This window comes from Andrographis paniculata, unplaced genomic scaffold (assembly GCF_009805555.1).
Source record: "Andrographis paniculata isolate CXL003 unplaced genomic scaffold, ASM980555v1 Contig69END, whole genome shotgun sequence".
NCBI lineage: Eukaryota > Viridiplantae > Streptophyta > Magnoliopsida > Lamiales > Acanthaceae > Andrographis > Andrographis paniculata.
Window position 1 is genome coordinate 5,355,059 of NW_026137605.1, and position 23,592 is coordinate 5,378,650.

Here is a 23,592-nt window from a genome sequence, read left to right on the forward strand (position 1 = left end):
CCATCCTTACGGGGGTTTAGGTAGCGACTACAATGACGTAATAGTTCTTTTAGTTCTTTTTTTATGTAAGAAAACAATTAGAATTACGTATGGCTTGATTCCGATCTTTTGACCGGGTATGTAGGCAGCTCTTTTAAGCGCAACCATTTACAATAAGGAATAAAGAAACCATTTTTTTTGTAGCCGAAGTATTTTTGGTTCTCCCTGGAAATTTGTTGATCTAGCATAAACCATAAGAGGGTTTTTTGGAGAATTAGATGGTCTTCCTGAACAAGCCTTTTATTTGGTAGATAATATTGATCAAGCTTTCGGGAAGGCTATGAACTTAGAAATGGAGAGCAATTTGAAGAAATCATTTTATCTACGAATAGTGGTCTAGAGTATTTAAAACAATCGGTTTCCCTAGTTGAGGACTTGAGGTTACTTGGGTATAAGTATGCGTATCCAAAATATTTGAAATATGTATATGGGTATGTGGAAAATGAAACAAGATATAAAGATAATGTATGTGGTTATGTCAATAAAGCATTTAGGTATTAACACTGAGTTTAGAAGTATATATATATTTCAAAGGTATTATCCATAAATATGAGCCAAAATAGGAGTAGGGCCCTCGATAGCATCAACTAACCATGCATAAAGTGGAAATTATGTGGACTTAGCAACTGTACCAGAAAATATTAGAACAACGCTCAAAGTAACAAATAGATAATTGACTTGATGATTGGAAACCAAGTAATTAACTATTTTGAATAAATCCCGGAATAAAAGTCACTATCGTTCCTTTGAAAATGAAAATCAAATATGAAACTTCATACATCTTGAAGCTCATAGGAGGACGAAAAGGATTTTTTTGAGAACCTTATACTCATTATCCCTAGTATTGAATGCACTGATATTCACCTTATCAATATCTCAAATCAATGACTTGGTCTATTTGGCACCTAACAAGGCACCAAAATCCGATTGAATCATTTGTCAAGCTAATGTTCTCTCAATAGTTATGAGGACAAGACATCGATTTTTCAAGAAAGTAAGTTTCTTTTTATTCAAGTGTATAATGGACTACCCCGAAATATATTGGCGTTTGTGTAAACGAGGTGCACTACCAACTGAGCTATAGTCCATAGCGCTTGTGATACGTATTTTATAATATACTCCCTCCGTCCTAAAACTATGGTTTGGGTTGTGTTTGGCACGAGATTTAAGGAATATTGATATTATATTGATAGTGGGTCAAAAGTATGGGTAAAAGACTTTTTTGCCCTTGTGAGTGTATTAGTATAAAAAGTAGTGGCAATTGTGCAATAATAATGAAAAAGTAAGGGTAATTTTTTAGTGATATGGTTATATATGAAAATGAGACTATTGTTTTGGGACGGACAAAAATGGTAAACAGGACTATTGCATTGGAACGGAGGGATTATAAAATTTCTTGTCAAGATGAATTCTATGATCCAGTATCATATATTTTGGAATTGTATTACTTAGGTTATTATTGTTTATTAATGAACATGCTATTTATAATCCATCGATGGGATGGGTTCCATTGGATTTTCTTTTGGATGATAGATTACCAACTTAACTTAGTGGTTAGAGTATTACTTTCATATGGCGGGAGTCATTGGTTCAAATCCAATAGTAGATAGAATTTATTAGATACCATTGACTCTGGTATCTAATGTTTCTTTACCAATTCTTTATTTATTATTATTTTTTTTAGTGATTTTGTATTCTTATTGATTTCTATTTTATTTTTGAAATATGTTGTATCAAAATTGGAGTTTGTCAAGTGAATATAATCAAGCAGAATCTAGGGTTTCGAAACCAAAGTTCTTTTGATTATTAGAACGCACCAATTGCTTATGAAATTGCATTGACAACCTCTACTTTTGTCCTAGCTCATCAGAGGGATATTTGATAAGCTTAATAATAGAATTGTCATCATAACATACGTGTGGACATCAAGCAATAATAAGAAAGGATTTATGTCGAGTACTGGATATTCGATTGATGACCCTTGGATGCTGCAAAATGTCATTTTGAGGTAAATTTATGTAAAAAGTTTTTTTTTTTAATTCTTAATTTTTTTATATATATATAATTGAAATTTACGGACAAATATTTCACTTTATAAGTTTATTATGTATTGACTCTTCATACTGCTGAAGTCTTATCCAATATCTTCATTGAGTCTTTGATGACCTGAAATATTGGTAGAAATTTATCAAGTATTGTTGTTAATAATTGTACTACCAATAATTCGATGATTCAATATATTTTGGAGAAACTTTCATCAAGAGATATGTTGATTGATAGAAAAGTACTTCATATATGTTGTTCTACACATGTTTGGAATTTAATTGTTAGAGATAGATTGGAAATAATTAATAATAAAATTAAAAAAAAGTGCATGATAATGTCATTTATTGGACTGCTTCAACTTCTATAATTAAGATATTTGAAAAAATTGCTCCTTAATTGCATATTAATTGTTCTATAATGTTAGTTTTGGATTAAAAAACTTGTTGGAACTCTACCTATTTGATGTTAGAGATGACTACAATTTATAAAGATGTATTTCCATGAATTAAATGCCGAGAGAGAAATTAAAATAGTGAGACAAGTAAGGAGGATTGATAAATTACAATTGAAATATGTAGAAAGTTGAATATTTTTTAATCAGGTGACAGAGTTGTTTTTTGAAACACTTTATTCTACATCGAATTTTTATTTTGTTCATATATATGAGATAAAATCAAAATTAGATGAATAAGTGGAGAGTCCATATATGTTGGTTCAAGAAATGACGAAAAAATACTTGCAAAGTATGAAAATTATTGAAGTGATTGACATATCCTATTGGGGGCATTTGTAGTATTTGATCCTATGTACAAGTTGAAATTTGTTGAGATTTATTTTAATCTAATACAGTGATGGAGCTGAGAATAAAGTTAACCAAGTTTGTCAAAATTATTATGATTCGTTAGTTGGTTCTTAATCTAGAGTTATGTCTTCTACGTATGAGTTCAGTGTCTGATGTTGGTATGTTGGAATTGGAAGGTACAATTACTCGAAATCAATTTGTTTCTATTGATGCATTTGATCAAAGATCCATTAAAGAAATATGATCAATTTATAGCAAGTATGATTGATTCTTCTAGGACTTTTACGATGTCAGAGTTAGATATATTTTTGGAAGAAACATATACAAAATTTTGATATATTGAGTTAGTGAAAGACGAATAGAACTATCCTTATTTACAAAATATGGAAAAGGATATTATATTCTTATTTCTATAATTGCTTCCAAATATACATTTAGTAATAGTGGAAGAATTATTAGCCCTTATCGTAGTAGACTTAATTCTTCTACTTTTGAAATATTATATGTGCTCGACCTTGGTTATGGAGTGAAGAAAATAGTAAGTTGATTTTAATATATTTTTAAGTAATATATTTAAATCTTATAATGTTGTATGATTTATATTATTTATCAATTTATTATTTTACGTGTCAATTTGACTTCTAGACGTTCAAAAACATTTGACGATAAAAAGAAAGATAACGATGAATAATGAAGATTGTTGTTATTTTGTGTTGTGATTAATAAGTTAATGCGTTAATGTGTTTTGACTTCTAACAATGAATGAACAAAAGATTGCATATTTGGTTATTTCATAAATCATAATATACAAGAATTGAGATATAGTTTTATGGTCGAATTATTATTGTTGTTGTTGATGATGATGATGATTATATATTTTTTGTGATTTTTTTTTTATATATAATGATGTGAAATAAATAAATAATTCTTTAGGTTGGTCGGATCTTGATTCAGTTTATTCTAAAATTTCTTCAAGGGATTTGTTTGGTTCACAAATTTTTATTTTATAGGATTGATAGTTTGCCGTAGGATTTATATGTGATAGGATTGATTACAATTAGGATTTTGATCATATCCTTATTTGATTGGTAAAATTATCAGAATTTTATATTTATCAAATTCAGCTTGTTTTGTAGATTAATTAAAGAATTTAGATTTTTTATATTTTAAATGACATAATTGTACTTCCACAAATTTTATTTGTTGTGATAAAATAAACGCGTACATCCATCTTTTTTTGTGAACTTTATTTATTTGTTTAATAAATTAGGTGTGTTCTAATAAAAAATTTTAATATAATTTTAGACTTATGTTAAAAAATATAATATATACCGACATAATTTAGACGTTTCTCCACTGTGGAGATGTGCCACCTCAACTATTTTTTTTTATTTTTTAAGAAAATAAAAAATAGGAGATGTTTGGTTTTTGTCATGTGTCCCATTTTAATTAGGACACATGACATATACATATGATATATATTATATATATGTATATAATTTTTTTATTAATTTATATTAAATATATTATTATATTTAAATTTATAATATTTTTATAATTTATAAAATATTATATTTTACAATATGATACCAATATGGAATATATTTTATTAATTTAGATAAAAATATATAAATATAAATATTATTTAATTTTATTAAAAAATTAAAATTTAAAAAATTGTTTTGATAATAAAATTAAAAATAAATTAAAATTAGATAAATTATTGTTTCAATAAATTATTAAATCAAAATATTTGACATATAATAATAATATATAATTTAACTATAAAATAAAATTATATTTTTTTAAAAAAAAAATCAAAAAATATATATATATATATATGTGAAAATTAAAAAGTTAGGATGAGTTTGTTTGTTGTGTATATAAACAAGAGATAAACTGATGAGAAAAGTAAAATAATAGTGGAGATATCAAATATGAGTATCTTGATCGTTAATATTCTTATATTTTAAATAAAAAAATTTCAAATCAAAACATTAAACAAACAAACACTAACACAAAAATTCAATATAAAATATTATTTTATTAACATACATTTTTTCTCATACCTAATGTAAAAAAATACATCAAATTAAAAATACAAAACTAACACACTAATCAAATAATTTTAAAATTATTAATTTATTTATGGTTTGTTCACTTTGATTTTTTTCCTACTCATTTTTCCAAAAAATTAATACATCACACATATTTATTATTTTTTTTATTTTCTTTACATAATTCTCTATACCTCACATAAATAAATATCAATTCAAATTATCTCAAAAGACAAACACACTCTTAATATATTATTAATAATATAATTAAAATATAAATAAAATTAATGATTATAAATAGATATATGTATTTCTAATAGTATATTTAAGAGCATTCGTTATAATCTTTATTGCATTATTTTATTTTTTTTATCTCTCTTATTCGCATTATATTTAAATAAAATTCAAATGACTTCTTTTAACATACGTTATAACATTATCACATCCATCCATTATCTTTACAATTTTATAAAATTCATAATAATATTTATTTTTATTATATAATAATATATAAGTAATATTTATTATATAATATTATACTCCCTCCATCCAAAAGTATAGTTTATTATATTAAGCACGAGATTGTAGTTGGTAAAAAGTAAAAATAAATGACCTTTTTGTCCTTGTGAGTATATTAGTGTAAAAAATAGTGGCAATTGTGTAATAATAATGAAAAAGTATGGATAATTTTATGGTGATATAGTTATTTATGGAAATGAGACCATTATTTTGGGACGAACAAAAATAATAAACAAAACTATTGTATTATTAGGACGGAGGGAATATTTTAATTTAAAAATATTAATTTATATAAATTTAAAGAAATATTTTATAATTTTTTCATATTATGAAATTGTTACGTATGAAATTTAGAATTAGGTTAAAAAGCCCAAGGTAAAAGAAAAAATGGGTCTGGTAATAGAGTTGATCGAACTGGCTGAAAGGCACCGTGGGGAACTCAAGGAAAATAGATTAATTTCTAAGGAGGATGCAGGACGGAAAGTCTTCAGGTTGGAAAGTCTTCAGGTCGGAAAGTCCTCAGGTCGGGAAGTCTTCAGGTCGGGAGGTCCTCAGGTTGGGAGGTCAAGTTGGGAGGTCCTCAGGTCGGGAAGTCCTCAGGACAGAAAGTCTGCAGGTCGGAAGGTCCTCAGGTCGGGAGGTCCGCAGGTCGGAAGGTCGGAAGGTCGGGAGGTCCTCAGGTCGGGAGGTCCTCAAGACGGAAAGTCGTCAGGACGGAAAGTCCTTAGGTCGGGAGGTCTGCGATTGGACCAGTAAGTCGGATGGCCTTTAAGTCGGGAGGTCTGCGACTAGACTAGTAAGTCGGATGGTCTTTAGGTCGGGAGGTCTGCGACTAGACCAGTAAGTCAGATGGTCTTTAGGTCGAAAGGTCTGCGACTTGACCAATAAGTCGGATGGTCTTTAGGTCGGGAGGTCTGCGACTGGATCAACAAGTCGGGTGGTCCGCAAGTCGGGAAGATTGGTAGTCGGGCCAATAAGGTGGAAGAGTAGTGTTCGGACCAAAAGGGCGGAAGGTCTGCGGTCGGTCCAAAGAGGCGGATGCTGTTAAGAGTGGAATAGAGTGATAATTGTGGTCTGCTGATGACACGTGTCAGTAGAAGAAGGGTTGGCAGACGGTTGAAAAGGAGACGTTGTAACCGTTCAAGCGACGGTTTCCAGTACAATTTCTCAGGAAATATTTAAGGATTTGGATTTTTCTTTAGAAGGCATCTTCAATCAACTTCAACAAAGCAAAGTCAGATTTGGGGATCACCAGTTTAAATTTCCAGCATTTTATTTTCCAGTTAATTTTTTTATGTACCGTACAGTGTTTAGAGATTCCTAATCTCAGGCACTAATTAATCAAGTTTAAAGATATTTTCCATATCTTTGAATTTTACTTTTTGTTTGTTGAAAAAATACATCAACAGAAATATTAAAATTATTTGACTTGGTGAAATTAGTGGCATTTAAAAATCTAAATGATTGAAATGAACTTGAATTAATACATTGCCCGAAAATTTTCGTTTCCGATAATTTTATTAAAGAGCTAGTTGAAACGAGATTGAATATGAAACTTTAAAAAATTTATATGTTGAAATTGGATATATACAAAAATGATTTGAAAAATATATAGGTAAGTCGTGATTTGTATTTGTATAGATAAATTATTAATAAATTTAAATTTTAAAAAATTTTAAATTTCAAATTTTACGTTATAATTTATTAAATAATTATTTATTTATTATTTTTGTAAATGTAATGAGTTTTTCATAATAATATAAAGGTATTAACTGTGTTGAGTAATAGAGATAACAAATCTCAGTTATAATACAAACCAAAAAATAACGAGAGATAGTGAAAAAAATAATTGTAACATATGCTCTAAATAAATTATTATATTTTTAAGATTCAACAAAGATAGAGTAGTATTTGTTAGGTAGAAAGATATAAAAGTAAATGACATAAATATAATATTGATTTGATCTGATCAACACCTTGTTATATAGGTAATCAATATATATTTATTGTATATTTATAATATAATGTTATATTTCAATTCAATTTATATTATATTATAATTCAACATATATTGTAGTATATATAAATATATATTGGTTATGGATATATGATGATTCTAACTTACCGAATCAACACAAGATCCACAACTAAAAGTGAAAATTGAAATGTAATTGTTGATGCAATTTTTTAACAATAAAAAGTAAAATTCGAAAATAGAAATTATCTTCGAATTTGATAAAATAAATGTCTGAGATTGAGAATCTCTAAGCACCGTACGATACATAAGTAAAATAGGAAAAATAAATACTACAGACTGTAAAAGTAAAATGGTGATCTCCAAAAGAAATTTCACTGAATTTGATGTCGATTGAAGATGCCTTTCAAAACAGATCCAAATCTTTAAATACTCCTTAAAGAAACGTTTGGGAACCGTCGTTTGTTCTATTACAGCAACCGCCGTCAACCGTCCATTAATTCCTCCACCATTGACACGTGTTTTAACTGTTTCACCAACTGCTCCCATCAGTTACAGAATCCAACTGGCTCGACCGACCGCCTCTGGGCACCTTACCTCCTTAAATGGACGGCTGGTCCCGAACAACTACTCAACCGTTTGATCCGCTCGCCTGTTGTAACTTCCCTTAACCGTCTTTTCAAACAGAGTCACTATCCGACTGAGAAACCGTCTGGACCATCCACCGTCTGATCCTATCGAATAATTCAACTATTGACCAACCGACCAATCCAGATACTAACTGGTCGCTAGACCAAACGACTAATCAGTTGCCCACTCGAGCGACTACCATTCGGTCCCTTTAAACAGTTGAACAATCATTCGTCCAAACGATTCATCGGTCGCCCAATCAAGCGACCACCATTCGGTCCCTTCAAACAGCTGAACAACCATTCGTCCAGACGATTCATCGGTCGCCCAATCAAGCGACCACCATCCAGTTTCTTCAAACGGCTGAACAACCGTTCGTCCAGACGATTCATTGGTCGCCCAATCAAGCGACCACCATCCAGTCCCTTCAAACGGCTGAGCAACCGTTCGTCCAGACGATTCATTGGTCGCCCAATCAAGCGACCAACTGACCGCCCTTTCAAGCGACTGAACTACTGTTTGACTAAATGACCAGCCAATCGATCAGTCGATTAATAGATTGCCTAATTAAACGACCAATTAACAGACCTTTCTTCGCCCGACCAATTAACATACCTTTCCTCTTGTCCGACCTCCGTGTCTGCAATCTCATCTTTCTTCACCCAACCAATTAACAGACCTTTCCTCTTGTCCGACCTCCGTGTCTGCTATCTCATATTTTTTCGCCCGACCTCCTTTTGACCGACCTTCGTATCGGCCGTCTCATCTTTCTTCCCCCAACTTCCTTTTGTCCGACCTCTGTATCTGTCATCTCATCTTTCTTCGCCCGACCTTCTTTTATCCGACCTCCGTGTCTGACATCTCATCTTTCTTCGCCCGACTTCCTCTTTTGACCGACCTCCGTATCGGCGGTCTCATCTTAATCACAGGTTTATCCCGAAAAAACTCATTTCTTAATAACACTTGGACCGTTTGACTTATATTCAGACCCATTTTGGATCATTTTGCCATTAACAGACCCATTGAACTATACACCAGTCCACGGCCCTAGGCCCATTTGGAAAACCCTGCACATTGATTTTTTTTAATTCAACATAATAGAAATAAAATTTAAAGTAATAAAGGTACAATAATATGAAAAAAAAATCATTTATTTACGGGATTTTAGAATCCAAGTACTATTTTGTAACCAAGGATTTTTAATTTAATCGTTAGACTGATCGGACTCTATCCATACCCATACCCACACCCATACCCATACCCGACCCGTTGCTGTCCTATTCAATAACAATTTGTTTAGATGAATAAATCCTAACTTTATCCGAATAGTTCAAGAAAATAGTAATAAAAAGTAAAATATAGTAATTGAGAGAATGATATCAACGCCGCCAGTGGCTTGGGTTGCATTTGGGAAGAATAATGGGTTTGGGTTACACAGACACAGATATAGTCACAGTTATTGCAGCAGCAGCAGCGATCGCCGTTTGTTCCCGTCGCTGCAATTCAACCATCCCATCATCGTTCTCTGCCTAACTCTGATTCGGATTCCTTCCTGTCTCGGTCCTCCCGCATGGATCCAGAACAGACCTTTATCCGGGTGCAGGAGCGATTTGCTGAGATGCTCACCCCTAAAATCAGAGCCAAGCTCGAGTACTTTTTCCTCTTCTTGGCGATTACCCTCTTTTGCATTCTCGTCGTTATGCACGCCAATTATGTTCAGCAGGTAATTTCCCGTCCAACCCCTGATGAGATTGAATTATGAACAAATCGTTCTCTACCCCGTGGATTTGGGTTTCATACTGAAATCTAATTATTTCTTCCTCTAATTGAATTTTGAAGCCTGGCTGTTCTAGTGAGTTCTCTAGTGTTCAAATGTCTGACGCCCAGCTTATCCAGATCAAGGTATGTGGTGGTGCATAGATACACTTGTTTTTGTGAAATTTTATATGTGGATTACACTGTCTTACTTTGTTAATCTGTTGAGAATAAACAAAAATTTAACCAGGACTGGTAAACGATCCTTAACACAACTTTTCAATTCATAGAAAAGGGGCACAGAGGCAGAACAATATCAGATAATTAGAGTTTAAGACGAGCAATATATGAATGTTTTTAATCATTTTTGTCCTTCTAGTAAGGAACTCACTAATAATGCAACACGGCCTACGCAACCTTAATTGCCTGACTTTAGGCAATTTACCCAAGCATGCTTGTTTACACGAGGCCTTTTTACATGCTACCAACTCTTCAATACATCAATATGATTGTAGACTTGCAGCTAGAGTGATGTGTCACATTAATCATTCCCATAACAATTACCAACTGATGTAGATAGACTGGAATAATTGATTTAGTTATTCAATTAGCTATGGCTAACTGTTGTGGTGCAATCCTCTGTCTAATTCACTATATTGGCTTGTGCTCACGCAGATCACTAGTGCTGGCTTGTGGTCACATAATGAGACTGTGAATGATGTCATAGATGTTCATGATACTGAAACTCTCACTGAAATTGAAAACCCCGCCAGCGTAGATGGAGATGGTTCGCATCATCTGGCTGCTAAATCATGGTTGAGTTGGGTAAGTTCTGACACAAGGAGGGTGATGTCTCCATTAGAATTTTGGAAGACTGGGAATGAAGTTATGGAATCTGAGCATGAAGTTTCCGTCAGTGGAGAACGATTGAAGCCATCTTCTGAGGATGTGACTGTTAAAGTCAGTAAAGATGCGCGTAGTAGGTTCTTCTTTTCTCCCAAAGAATCTCTAAGAGCGGGAATAATGCATATTGCAAAAAAGTGGCATGGGCGTTTATCTTTCATTCTCAGATTAGTGAGGCAAATACTTGGAGGTTTATGGGTCAGACTCATATTATATCTTTCTTTTATTTCATTTGAATTGATTAATTCAGGCAATTGAAGAAATTAATCGTTTTCTTTTCACTTACCAATTTCAATTAATAAAGCCTTTATTTCATGTAGGACATTTCTGGTATAAATTTCAATTTTGACATTCCCAAGTGGCTACAGATATTACATTTAGACAGTCTCAATCTCTATGCAGGTAACAGTATCCTGACAGGGTTCAATTAATGAGTTTTTGAATATTAGCTTATATTAAATTGGACTCTTGTCAAGATATCTCTAAAGTTCTTATCTGTACTTACGATAAATTCAGTCAAACTAGAGTTTTGTATACATAAGCCTCCATGTCCTTTCTAAAGTGATAAGAGTTGTAAATTAAAGTGCTGCTGCCAGAGGAGCACGCCTAGCTGCCAATCCAGTTCTATTCCTGGATGGCAAAGCGAGGCCCATTTTATATTGGCATTATTAGTATTTTCTAGATGATGCTGGACCCTAAAATAAAGAAGTTGTTACAATTAGCAGGCTATCCTGAGTATATATAAAGAGTATCAAGGTTTACGTCATAATCTAATAGCTATCTTACATTTTGTGTGACAACTGACAACTACAGTTTGGAAGTGAGTGGTTTGCCCTGTGTTGATGGAAATTTTCATTTCCATAATAATAATTTTTTCGTTCTATCATTTTATCATGCATGTTGCTTGAGAGTTTGTGTATTGTCACATAAGTTTTCAGGCTTTTGATAATGAACAACCAGCATGCTGATTCCAACTTTTCGGTTCTTCATGAACAAGGGCAAACTACAATAGCATTTGCTTACGTCTACTGGCTTATTACATAATGCATTTACTCTTTTTTTTTTTAAAAAAAAAAAAAACAATTTCTGATGGCATATTGTTTAGATGAAGGGATTTCATTTGCACTAAACTTCAAATTTTCTGCATTCTATTTACATAAATTTGTGAGTATTTTCATTCATACAATTTATTTAGTGTGAGTCATTGTGATTGATATCAATTATCTGATTCACTTGTAATCTTATTGTGCTTGATGTTAACATTCCAGTGCAGTGGCTTGAAAACAGAAGCAAGGCATTTGAACCTGCTTATTTATATACAATGGAAAAGGTGTGATTTAGTTGTACCATGATTGCTCTTTGTGTAACCTGAGCTCTCCCTTTTTTCTGATGCAAATAATGTCATTGAATTGTTTTTGAGTGTTGTATTTATTTTTAGGGCTACTTCTTGTTGCCTGAGGAAGCTAGATCAAGGCATGGAATTCGTACCATCAACATCAGCATTTCAGCTCGTCACAGCTGCTTTGGAAATAGGTAATATAATGCTCGTCATTTTTTGCTCTCTAGATCATGAGGTTGTCCATTTTACTTGAGATATTTTTGTCTTAAAATGCTTGAGGTCTGTTTGTAAGGTTTTGTAAAATGCTTGTGGATTTGCTTTCTTCTAAAACAGTCACTGAAATTTATGAGATATTATACTTAATTCTTTTGCTGTAATTTGCAGTGTTCAATTAATTGTACAGTTGTGTGGTGACTTTCAGCAACTGATAAGTGATAACATCAACTTAATGTCAGCATGCCACCATACTAGATAATGCATCCATCGGGTCACTCACAATTTGTTGGATATGAGCATCATGTTGGATATGGTGAACATCATGTAGAAAAATAGGGGGAAGGTTATTTTTTTCATTATGAGAGAAAGGAGAATACACAATTAGTATTGGTAGATAATCCATCCAACAAACAAAATCTAATCACAATAATCCTAATTGTATCAAGTCTATCTAAATTATAAATATAGATTAAAATCTAACACTCCTCAACCTGGAGCGTATTAGTCATACGATCCAAGCTTGTTTTAGATGATCTAGGACCTCTTAGGGTTTTTGTTAATGTCTGCAAGTTGATCATCTGAAGACACACATATTTAGTATCTATATATCGAAATAACATTTTCTCCTTTATAAAGTGACAATCTATTTCAATAAGCTTCGTTCACTCATGAAACATTGTGTCTGATGCAATGTGCCATGCTGCTTGGTTATTACGCCACAACTTTATCTTCGCCACCTCACAGAACTAAAAAGTTCACAAAGAAGCTCATATGTAGCTAAGGCCAAAGCAGGAGGCCTTGCCTAATCAAATCTAAATATCCAACAATTTCAAAGTGATCGTGATTTGTATAAAGTAATCTTTTTCTCCTGAAGACTCTTTAATATACCGCAAAATGCACATAAGTCTTTCAATGAGAATTACATGGAGACGGAAGAACTGACTCACCACAATTACGCCAAATGATATATCTTGTCGGATGATAGTGAGGTAACTAAGCTTTCCAGCTAACATTTTATGTTGCCCAGCATTAAGCAAAGGCTCCCCTGTTCAGGAAGCAACTTTCTGTTTGGATCCATAGGAGAATCCACAACGTTATATTCAATCATACCCATTCCTTTTAACATATCAAAAGCATACTCTTTGAGATTGGATAACATTATTCTTTGATTGGGCAATCTCAATTCCTAAGAAGTACTGAAGTGGTCCCAAATCCTTGGTCTGAAAATGATTTTATAGGTGTTCCTTCAACAGACACAGAGTGATGCCATTCATGTCATTCCTAGTGATGATAATATCATCAACATAGACAATCAAGTAAACACATCTTCCTTTAGATTATGCTTAAAATATATGGTATGATCAGATGTACATTATGCTATTCCAAATTCTTGGATAACAAGTTTGAAACGTCAAAATCATGCCCGTTGAGATTGTATCAAGCCATGGAGTGAGTGAGGAAGGCCATTGTGACACCCCGGCCTGCAAGCCCTGCGAAGCCGGGCGGGCTGTCACAGTTGGTATCAGAGCCAACCTACGAAAGCCCGCAGTCGTTGACCGGACTGTTGACGATCCTTGAGGTGCAACGTGGACGTTACATTCTAAAGTGGAGGAGGATGTGATACCCCGGAGTTGGGCCTTAGCTTGGCCAACTCCCGTGTATGGATGAGCCGATATTAGACCATCCGAAGTTGATTAGAGATTCAATTGGTTGAATAGACTACTCATGTCAACAATGTTTACATTTTTTTTTGGGAGCCCTACTAAAAGAACTTTAGAGTTAAGCGTGCTGCCCTAAAGTAATTTGAGGATGGGTGACCCCCTGGAAAGTCTCTGTGCACTTGAGTGAGGACAGAAGCACGCTGTAAGGACTCGTGTAGCTTGTGGGCCGGGGTGTCACAACATACAAGACCAGACTCTCTCTTAGCAGCATAACCAAGCATTTGCTCTGGTGGAGTATCGATCGAGAACCCTGGGCCGGTAGGAGCTGCCGGTATCATTTGAGACGTTGTAGGGACGAGGGTAGCGGCCTTTCAGGCCCTGATCAAGAGAGCGACAAACACTTTTGCCGAGTTTTCTGCGATTTGCACGGGTCTAGACTTAGTGGTGGGTCGAGGCTACTTACCGTTGTGAATCGAGACGTACTCCACCGATTGCACTCCTTGGTATCTTCATCGACCAGACATTGGATGCTTGTGAACTCATAGCATGTATGGCAAGCACACTCCCCGATGTGCGGACCCTCCTTCTGGAGTACATCCCCCGGCGGCTCGAGAATTTCTTAGAGCAGACGAGAGCGGACTCCCGAGTTTCGGGTTCCGGTAGATTCCTCTACTTAATTGATATTGGGACTTACATGCCTTGGTTGATTTTGCTTGTTAGTTTTTTATATTGCCTAGGCTTAGTCTTATAGTTTAGGACATTGACTCTATTGTATTTCTTTAACAAAAACTACGTATGACTTGATCTCGGTTTTTTGACTGAGTACATAGGCAGCTCATTTGAGCGCAGCCAAAAGAAAGGGAAAAAACCAAACATTTGCTCCATATACCTCTTTTCATGGCTCACCATGCAAGAAACATTTTAATGTCTAACGGATGATGGAGCCAACCATGCATAGCCACACCATAGAAAGAAAAAAGCGAACAAAAGACATCTTGGTGAAGGTTTTTGTATAATCTTCTCTATACACTTAGTCAAATCCTTCGTGAGAAGCCAAACTTTGAGACGATCAATGCGACCATCAGGCCCAACCTTGATTGCATAAACCTATCAAGTTACGTGTGTCTTTCTTGGCGGCAGCAGAACCAGCTTCCAAGTAATGCTAGCATGCAAAATAGACATTTCTTCACCATGGTGTAACACCACCCTCAATGACTCGGAACTTCACGCCAAGAGTGTGGAACAAAGACGGAATCTTAAGCAGGAACAACAACACATATGAAAGGATAACAAAGAAAATGATAACCAGGATTTGGATTACGAATGGACTGAGTACCATGACGCAGGGCAACAGTGATAACAAAGAAAATGATAAACAGGATTTGGATTACGAATGGACAAGAGTACCACGACGCAGGGCAACTAGTGATTGTGGAGCCGCAATCAGGAAAGGCAACGGAATCGGAGTTGAGCCATCAATAGATGTAGATGATGGTGAGGGAGGTTTGTACTAACATTTCTATGTATGCTGACTATAAACCTAAAGTGGAGGTTTGAGGGAGAGCCACTGGACTACGAGTCAAAAGTATTGAGAAAGGAGGTGATGAGGAAGATGATTCTGTGAAGCATACTGATGACTCAAAGAATGTGGCATCTGTAGTGTATTAAAATAATATCGACGGGTGAAAAAGGAATAACACAATAATTTTTTGAACCCGGAGTACCTATGGAAAACTCATTCGATAGACCGAGAACATAATTTGTCCAAGCCCAGAGAATAGTCATGAACATAACACTTACAACCATACACACAGAAGGGTAAAGGATATAAAACACATTAAGTTGGAGATAGGTAATGAAAACTTGATGTCCTAGGGCCGTTGATGGAACATGATTAATAAGAATACATGCTGTAAGAATAGTATCTGCCCAAAACTGAAAGGAAAATGTAGCTTAAATTTGCACAGTTAACATACTTATCAGTATTTGCAAGTCAAATTTAGTGGATTATTCTATTCTGGTTCAGTTCCATATTTTGACAGACTGATTCCTTTCCACCCCCTTCAGTACTCTACATTATTTAATTCCCTTTATGCTTGTGAATAGAAATATAAGATAAATTATTTTTGTGTTCAGGTGGCAGCAGCTGCTGATAAACAGGCTTGTAGGATATGACACTATTTTGATGAACAGTTTGTTGAGTTTTCCTGGCCAGGGTATCAGCACGTCTCGGCTTTCAATTTTCATTTCAAGTTGTTCTGTTTAATTTTGGACTATACTTTTTGCATTAAGAAATATGACACTTAGACATATATATATATATATATATAGTTCTTGCATCAGTAATGAAATTTTTTTGCCTTCCCTAACTTGTATATGGCCACGCATTAAAAGTGTGGCAGGTTTTCATTCCATATTAGATCACTCTTCCTCAATCTCTTCTTCGGTTGTGTGTCCTGCGGTTTCATTGTATTCCAAGGATAATACATAAACCATTTATACAATTCATTACTGTAATATATGATTATTTACTTCACACTTAATCTAGTTGAGAGTTAATCAAATTAGATGAGACCTAGGTTCTGTGCATGGATGGTTGCGATTTTCTTTGTTGTTGTTAATAAGTGAAGTTCACTTTATGCAGGTTACCTTTATAACTATCAAACAAAGGAGCTCTATAATCTTACGTATGTTCATGAGCAACCTGAAAGCTCTGCAAAATTTGGAGGTTGAGCATCTCTGCTATATTCTGTTGTACGTTTTATTTATTCCTATCTCCATCTGTTTTGTATGGCCTGCACATCCAATAGATTTATCTGCATTAATCAATGTGTTAGCATTGTTTGGATGAGTGATTTGCAGCAGCTTTCCAATAATTACATCTTTGGCTAAATGCTTTCAAGTTTTAAATCTCTGATGGCTTCAGTACATTGAAGTCCCAATTATTTTGCTAGGTGGTATTCCAGTTGTTAGATTAGGCCCGCCTATATTACTTTGTATTATGTATTTATCTTTGCTAATTCTTTGTATAGGCATAATTATTGAAAATATAGAACATATATTTTAATGGTATTAGAGACATGTTGTTAGGGTTTAGACTACATGCTGTTGAAGTGTTGAGATAGGTTTGTTCATGGTTGCAAATTAGCTGGACATTGACCACGCCACCCTCCCCTATGGTAGTGACTGAGAAGAAATCTCCCTTATTTCTTAGTGATTCTCTGCCTGTTTCGAGTGCCAGCCTCTGACAAGCGCCTGTCTCGTGCATTCCTAACGCCAAGGCGTGCCAGTCGGCATCCCCGCTGCTTGCCTCCACCTATCTGCTAGTTTATCTTTCTGCCGGAAAAATTTCCATTTCCATCCCAGTATTTGAATTTTTGAAACTATTTAAGTTTTTAGGTGATTACACATTTGATGACCTACACGGTTTCTTCAACTATAGATCATGGGCTGCATTATAGGGTTTAAGTTCTAATGTTAAGGGCATTCTGATCATCTGATTGAAATGAAATTGGAAATAGCAAGGTAGCTCAATATGAATGGTTTCCTTATAGTTGATGAACTCTTTGGATTTTACTATATTTTCTATGTATCAGTCATTCAAAACCTATCAGAAAGTTGGACTAAAGGCTGCCTCATTTTATAGCAATGACACTTAGCACTATTATGATATTGTTTCCGACTTTGCGTATTATTACAGTTGTTAACGATTCGAACCTAACAAAATTTTAAGTATTTGTGCTCGTGTTTGTTCGCTAGCATCTGAGTTCGTTTATAGTGTTCAAGCTCAATTCCTTAAGCAATTTTATTGTTGGTGTTGGTGTTCAGTTCGATTAAGTTTGTTTGGGCTCGTTTGAACTCATTTGGATATATATAATATTTTAAGTTATATTCTAATTCATATATATAATATTTTATTTTATTTATTGAGTTTTTAATCAATATTTCAGTATTATAAATATGTCATTTTAACGAACCTTCAAAAACAAGGTTTGGACTCGTTTATTAACAAAGCGAGCTTATTTATATTGTTCGACTCGACTAAGCTTTAAGCCCAACCCAACCAAGTTTACGAACTGCGTGCTTAGTTTAACAACTCTACTTATTTAAGGACCCTTGTTTAGATATCTATGCATGTGAGTAAGTTGAAATCTTGTCAGGAACTTGATTTCGTTATATCTATTAGCTCTACAAATGCATAAAGTGTGTGAGATAAGTTTGTTTTTTGACTCTTGTTAATCTTAGGCCTCAACTTGATTATGTTTGTGATAAGATACTTGGTGGTTCCACTATTTCTACAATGGATGATGTTTTCGTTTGCCTGGTTTTCCTCCATTGGCAATACTTTTGTGGCTACCCCTTTTGTTATTGTAGCTTCTACTAATAGCTCTACCTTAGTTTCTTGGATTCTTGGTTTGGATCATTATAGATGGTGGTGATCGCAGGAGTCATGATTGTATTGGACGCCACTTGCAATGTACATATTGTAATAGTATAGGATAGACTTGGGAACATTGCTATAACTTACATTTGCACCCTCATGCAACAAATGCTATTTATTCAACTGATTTCCTTCTATTTTATTCCATCGTGCTATGCAGTGTCGATTATGTTGTATTTTTTCAGTTCTGGACATCCTAGCAGTTATTCTCTATCAGCTCTACTACCTTATCTGATGCTAATGGTCTTATTTTTGGTATTTCATAATCTTCCTTTCCTTTTGATCTTTTGATCCATGGGTTCTTGATTCTGATGCTTCTGGCCATGTGCCGGGTAATTCCTGGATGTTTGGGGTCTTTTTCGTATAAATATCACTTATGATTTTCAATATTTTGTTACTTGTAGTGATAATTTTCTTGTTGTAATTGAGTTTATATGATGAGATATCAATCTAAATTGTTATCTATATTCTAAAAGTTTGCGAAGTTTGTATACAATTTCATACTTCTATTAAATTTCGCAAACTGGTTGCCAAGCATGATGTCTCCTTGTATCCTCTAAGGGCTTTACTCATGTGTATGGCAAGGGAGATCATATGAAAACTCTCTCTATGGTCTCCAAGATGTTGTCGTCATGAGCTTCAAGAGGAAGTGGACATGAAACAATTGCCTTGTTTTATTTCTCAAGGGAAGTCCAGACTCGCATGTTGTCTTCATTGCCTACTTTATGTGTTAAAACAATCTCCATGGGTGTGGTTTGGATATTTTCCGTTTTTCAAAAATTTTGGATGATACAATGTGTATCGGATCTCATGGCCTTCTATAAGCATGCCCTAGGGGGACAAGACATGTATTTGGTAGTCCACGTCAATGATATTGCCATTATTCCAAATAATGTGAATGACATTACATGGTTGAAGGTGTAATTACAAAACCATTTTTATATTAAGTATTTGGGATCACTTTCTAGGGATTGAGATTTCCCTTGCCCGAATGGTGTTCCGTCATAGCTGAAGTACGCACTTAATATGTTGGAAGGAAAATGTATGGTTTTGTGTAAAGCTGTGAATTGTCCTATGGATCTAATTATGAAGCTAATTCCTAATCAAAGGGGTCATTAGCTAATATGGGACGATATAGAAAATTAGTTAGGAAGCATAATTATTTAATTGTCACCTGACTGACTATCTTGTTAGTGATGTGGCGAGTTAGTTTTTTAAGTCTCCACGTGACTCATTGGAAAGCACTCATGGTACATTAAAGGGTTTCCTACAAAAGATTTATTATATACACAAACCATGGCCACTGTGAGACTGTTATATATTTAGATATTGATTGGACAGACCGCCAGTCGTAGGTGTTCTATCCGAGCTATTGTGTATTTATTGGAGTTAATTTGATATCTTGCAAAAATAATAAATGGAATATAGTTGTTTGTTTTGGTGTCGAAGTTGAGAATCGTGTCATGACCCTAGTACTTTGTGCACTCAAGTTTTCTTTGGGGACAAAGATGAAGTTTTGTGATAATCAAGCAACGGTACATGCTGTTTCAAATATGGTGTTTTATAGCGAACAAAGCATATTCAAATTGACTGTACTTCTTCAGAGAGAAGGTTTTATCTGGTTGTGTGGACACTGAGTATGTGTCTTCAAATAATCAACTTATAAACATATTGATAAAGGCCTTTCGAGGTTCTTGGTCTAAGTTTATATGTAATAAGCTTGGATCGTATGTGCTTTGGCTTGAGAAGAAGTGCTTTATGTCCAATTGATTTTTTAGAGTAGGACGGTTAGATTACTTTATATAATTCTATTTATTTATGTTTATTCTTTGTATAAAGGTGTAATTATTGTGAATACATCTTCTAGAAAATTCACCATATATTTGCACAATGTTTACTTAGTGTTTTAATTTTATTTTTTTTTACATTATTCACAAAAAAGTATCTCTAAAGAAAACATCACATTCAAAACTTAATTTACATTTAATACATTACATCAAAAACTTATTCTTCATTAAAAACATCATATATTTATATTACATCAAATACTTATTTTTTATGCTATTTTTTACTATTCCCAAATCAATCCAAAACTCCAAAAGATATCTAAACACACTAGTTCCTTCTCTGTAGTTATTGTAGTAGTACTAGTTTATATACAATATTTTGACAGGAAGTTACGGTAGTTAGTGGTTCAATTTATTTCACTCTTCAGTTCTCCCATTATATGTTTAGGAGTATGATCCATCCGTATTATGAAACTTAAATTTTCCTTCTCAACACTTAACATGCCATTCAAGATATCATCAAACTTCATAAAAGAGTAATGTAGCTTGTTTATTTTCATGTTTGTAGGTACTGTTTTACAAAATTATACCATTCAATGCATTATATCATCATGTCCAATGATTTTCATGGTTCATAATGGATATATGAGATAACTGGATTTTCCATCTTAATTTGCCTCTTAATATAGATATTGTGCTGCAATTCAAGGGAAATGTTATCATACTGATACTAGTAGACTCTACTAAAGTTCTTTGACTTGAATAAGTGGAGTTTAAGGTCCTTAATTATTGCTATGTAAATGTAGACTATTATGTGAATCAAATGTACACCAGTTTCCGGATTATAAGGGCAATGAAACTCAAATGTTTCTTTGTTTTTTTTTATTTTTTTTATTTTTTTATTTTTTTAAATTGAATGTTTTATGATTCTTTATTGATGCAGATTATCTTGTGACCAAGTGTGGGGTTTTAATGATGTCACTCTTTGTTTTCTTCACAACCACAATGTCAGTTTCATTTACATTGAGAGAGACACAGACTCGGATGCTGAGGTTTACAGGTTGGTATTCAAAGCAGTTGCTATAGGGCTTGATCATCCTCCTCTCGGTGCGGGAAATTACTAAAATATTTACTGTAATCGATTCTAATCATTAATCTGGAACTAGCCTGTAGTATTATGTCAATCAGGTTGTCTCACAATATGATCTCAGCATTAAGATTATATAATTAGAAATAGATATGTGAACGTAGCGCTGTTGCTTATTAGCTAGGCTGAAACTCAAGTGAAAAAGATCCATTTAGCTTATATTTTGATTGCCATATTCTTCTCATGGGAACTTGCAGTTCAGCTTCAGCATCATGCTCGGCATAGGCTTCCCACATTTCAATTGATTTTTGTGCACGTAATTGAATCACTTGTTTTTGTACCGGTAAGTTCCTCATTTCTTATAAATTTCCTTTAATGTCTACTTCTCTTTCTCTTCCCTACTGTTATCTGAATTCATTACTTCACTTTATGATTCCTTTGTGTTTTTCTTTCCAGATAATGATTGGGATCCTGTTTTTCCTCTTTGAGTTTTATGATGATCAGCTATTAGCCTTTATGGTTCTAATTCTTGTCTGGATCTGTGAACTATTCACACTCATCAGGTTCTTTCTCTACCTTGATTACTATTCCCATCCTGATGTTGTCAGACTGCATTCTTCTCCAATTAATTTAATGTCTTTTTCAGTTTATATTGTGGTTGCTCGTGCTTATGGGCTTGAGTGATACTTGACTACTTGTAGATATACCTTAACTCTGGAACTTTGTTCCTGCTTTGATTGCAGTGTCCGCACACCGATATCAATGAAGTTCTTTCCTCGCTTCTTTCTACTGTACTTTCTAGTGTTCCACATATACTTCTTCTCCTATACATACGGTAGTGCAATCTCTAACTATGATGTCCAAATTACCACATGGTCCCTGTTACTATGTTCCTGAAATTCTTCCTTGTGTTCAGGCTTTTCATATCTAGCACTCTCAACCTCGGCAGCATTTATGCAACACCTTATTCTATATTTCTGGAACAGATTTGAGGTATGACATGCTTTCACTATTCCATTGGTGCCTTAGTTGGAAATTGTTTTTATTTCATTGTTGCAGTTTGATTGGGAGTTGGTCGGGGAAAGGTTCCTTATTGGCTTTTTTATTTGCATTTGGAAACTTGCATACATCCAGGACTATAAAATGAAGAATAAAGGATCACATCATTGTTAGACATTGAATGGTTATTTCAATAGAAACAAGTATACAGAAAGGAATTGAGAAGTTGGAATTGCATTCATTTTACTAATTTTTTTATATTATTATTATTATTTTAAAGTTTTGTGTTTTTGTTCCGTACTTTAGATCATGATATTGTTTAGATAAAATTGTTGTTGATGCAATGCTGTGTGAAAAATTAGTGTTAAATATGATATTTTTGGATTAAAAAAAAAATGAATAGTAAAAAAAATGAGGTAAACCTAGACTGGCCTATGAAGTCATACACAAGGATGTGCATTAGTGTTAAAAAAAGGAAGTACGGCATAATCCAACCAACATCATTTGGGAGAAGTCAGTTACTGACTCATCAAGTGGAAGATTCCTTAAGCGCTCTGAACTTGATACCATAAATTTAATGAAGTTTAGTTTTATTGTGGTTGCAATTTTGAAATTTTGGGTTACATCTGAATTAATTTTAGATGTCTGATTTTTTATGATATTGCCTGTCAGGTTCCTGCATTGCAAAGGTTCATGCAAAATCGACGATCGCATTTTCAGCAGCATCCAGATTTTCATATTACATCATCTACCATACTTGCCTCAACGCTACGCATCACAAGATTAAACACAAGGAATTCTGGGGCTGGTTCTGCTGTTAATCCGGATTTAGCATCTGGACCAGTACTTCGACCTGGGGTTGATACCCGAATGCCAAGGAATGTTACGGCTGGATTCCCAGGTACTGAGGAACAACCTTCCCCCAGGCATGAGAATCCTCTTGATATTGGGGGACAACCTATCCTTCGTCAGCCAGAAGCTGGAGGAGGCAGCCCAGGAGCTATGAGTTCATTTAGTTCACTGTTGTTGTGGATTCTTGGTGGCGCTTCCTCCGAGGGCCTCAGCTCATTCCTATCAATATTTAGAGATCTGAGAGATCAAGGTCAAGTTTATACAGAACCTTCGCAGCCGCAGCAGCAGGAGGAAAATCAAATGGTACAAAATGATGAATAATAAATTGCTTGAGAACCAACACCTTGAAAAGGCTGTATTTTGTTGTGTTATATGTAAAGAAACACATGGAGGTGGGAGGTCCGGGGGGTGGGGGGTGGGGGGGGGGGAGGGAATATGGTAATTATAGTCCAATGGAGACAGAGAGAATGGCAAGAAAAGTTAT

General features: G+C 34.2%; 1 protein-coding gene across 1 annotated transcript; it reads left to right on the plus strand.

Annotated features, from left to right (window-relative positions):
* Positions 1–9,443: 9,443 nt before the first annotated feature.
* Positions 9,444–23,590, plus strand: LOC127263348 (membralin-like protein At1g60995). Its single transcript, XM_051292330.1, has 14 exons — positions 9,444–9,791; positions 9,908–9,970; positions 10,499–10,924; positions 11,047–11,128; positions 11,995–12,056; positions 12,165–12,259; positions 16,079–16,158; positions 16,587–16,670; positions 21,114–21,230; positions 21,515–21,600; positions 21,714–21,820; positions 22,001–22,092; positions 22,174–22,250; positions 22,929–23,590. The coding sequence occupies exons 1-14, from the start codon at positions 9,639–9,641 to the stop codon at positions 23,427–23,429; spliced, it is 2,025 nt and encodes a 674-aa protein (XP_051148287.1). The 5' UTR covers positions 9,444–9,638; the 3' UTR covers positions 23,430–23,590.
* Positions 23,591–23,592: the final 2 nt, after the last annotated feature.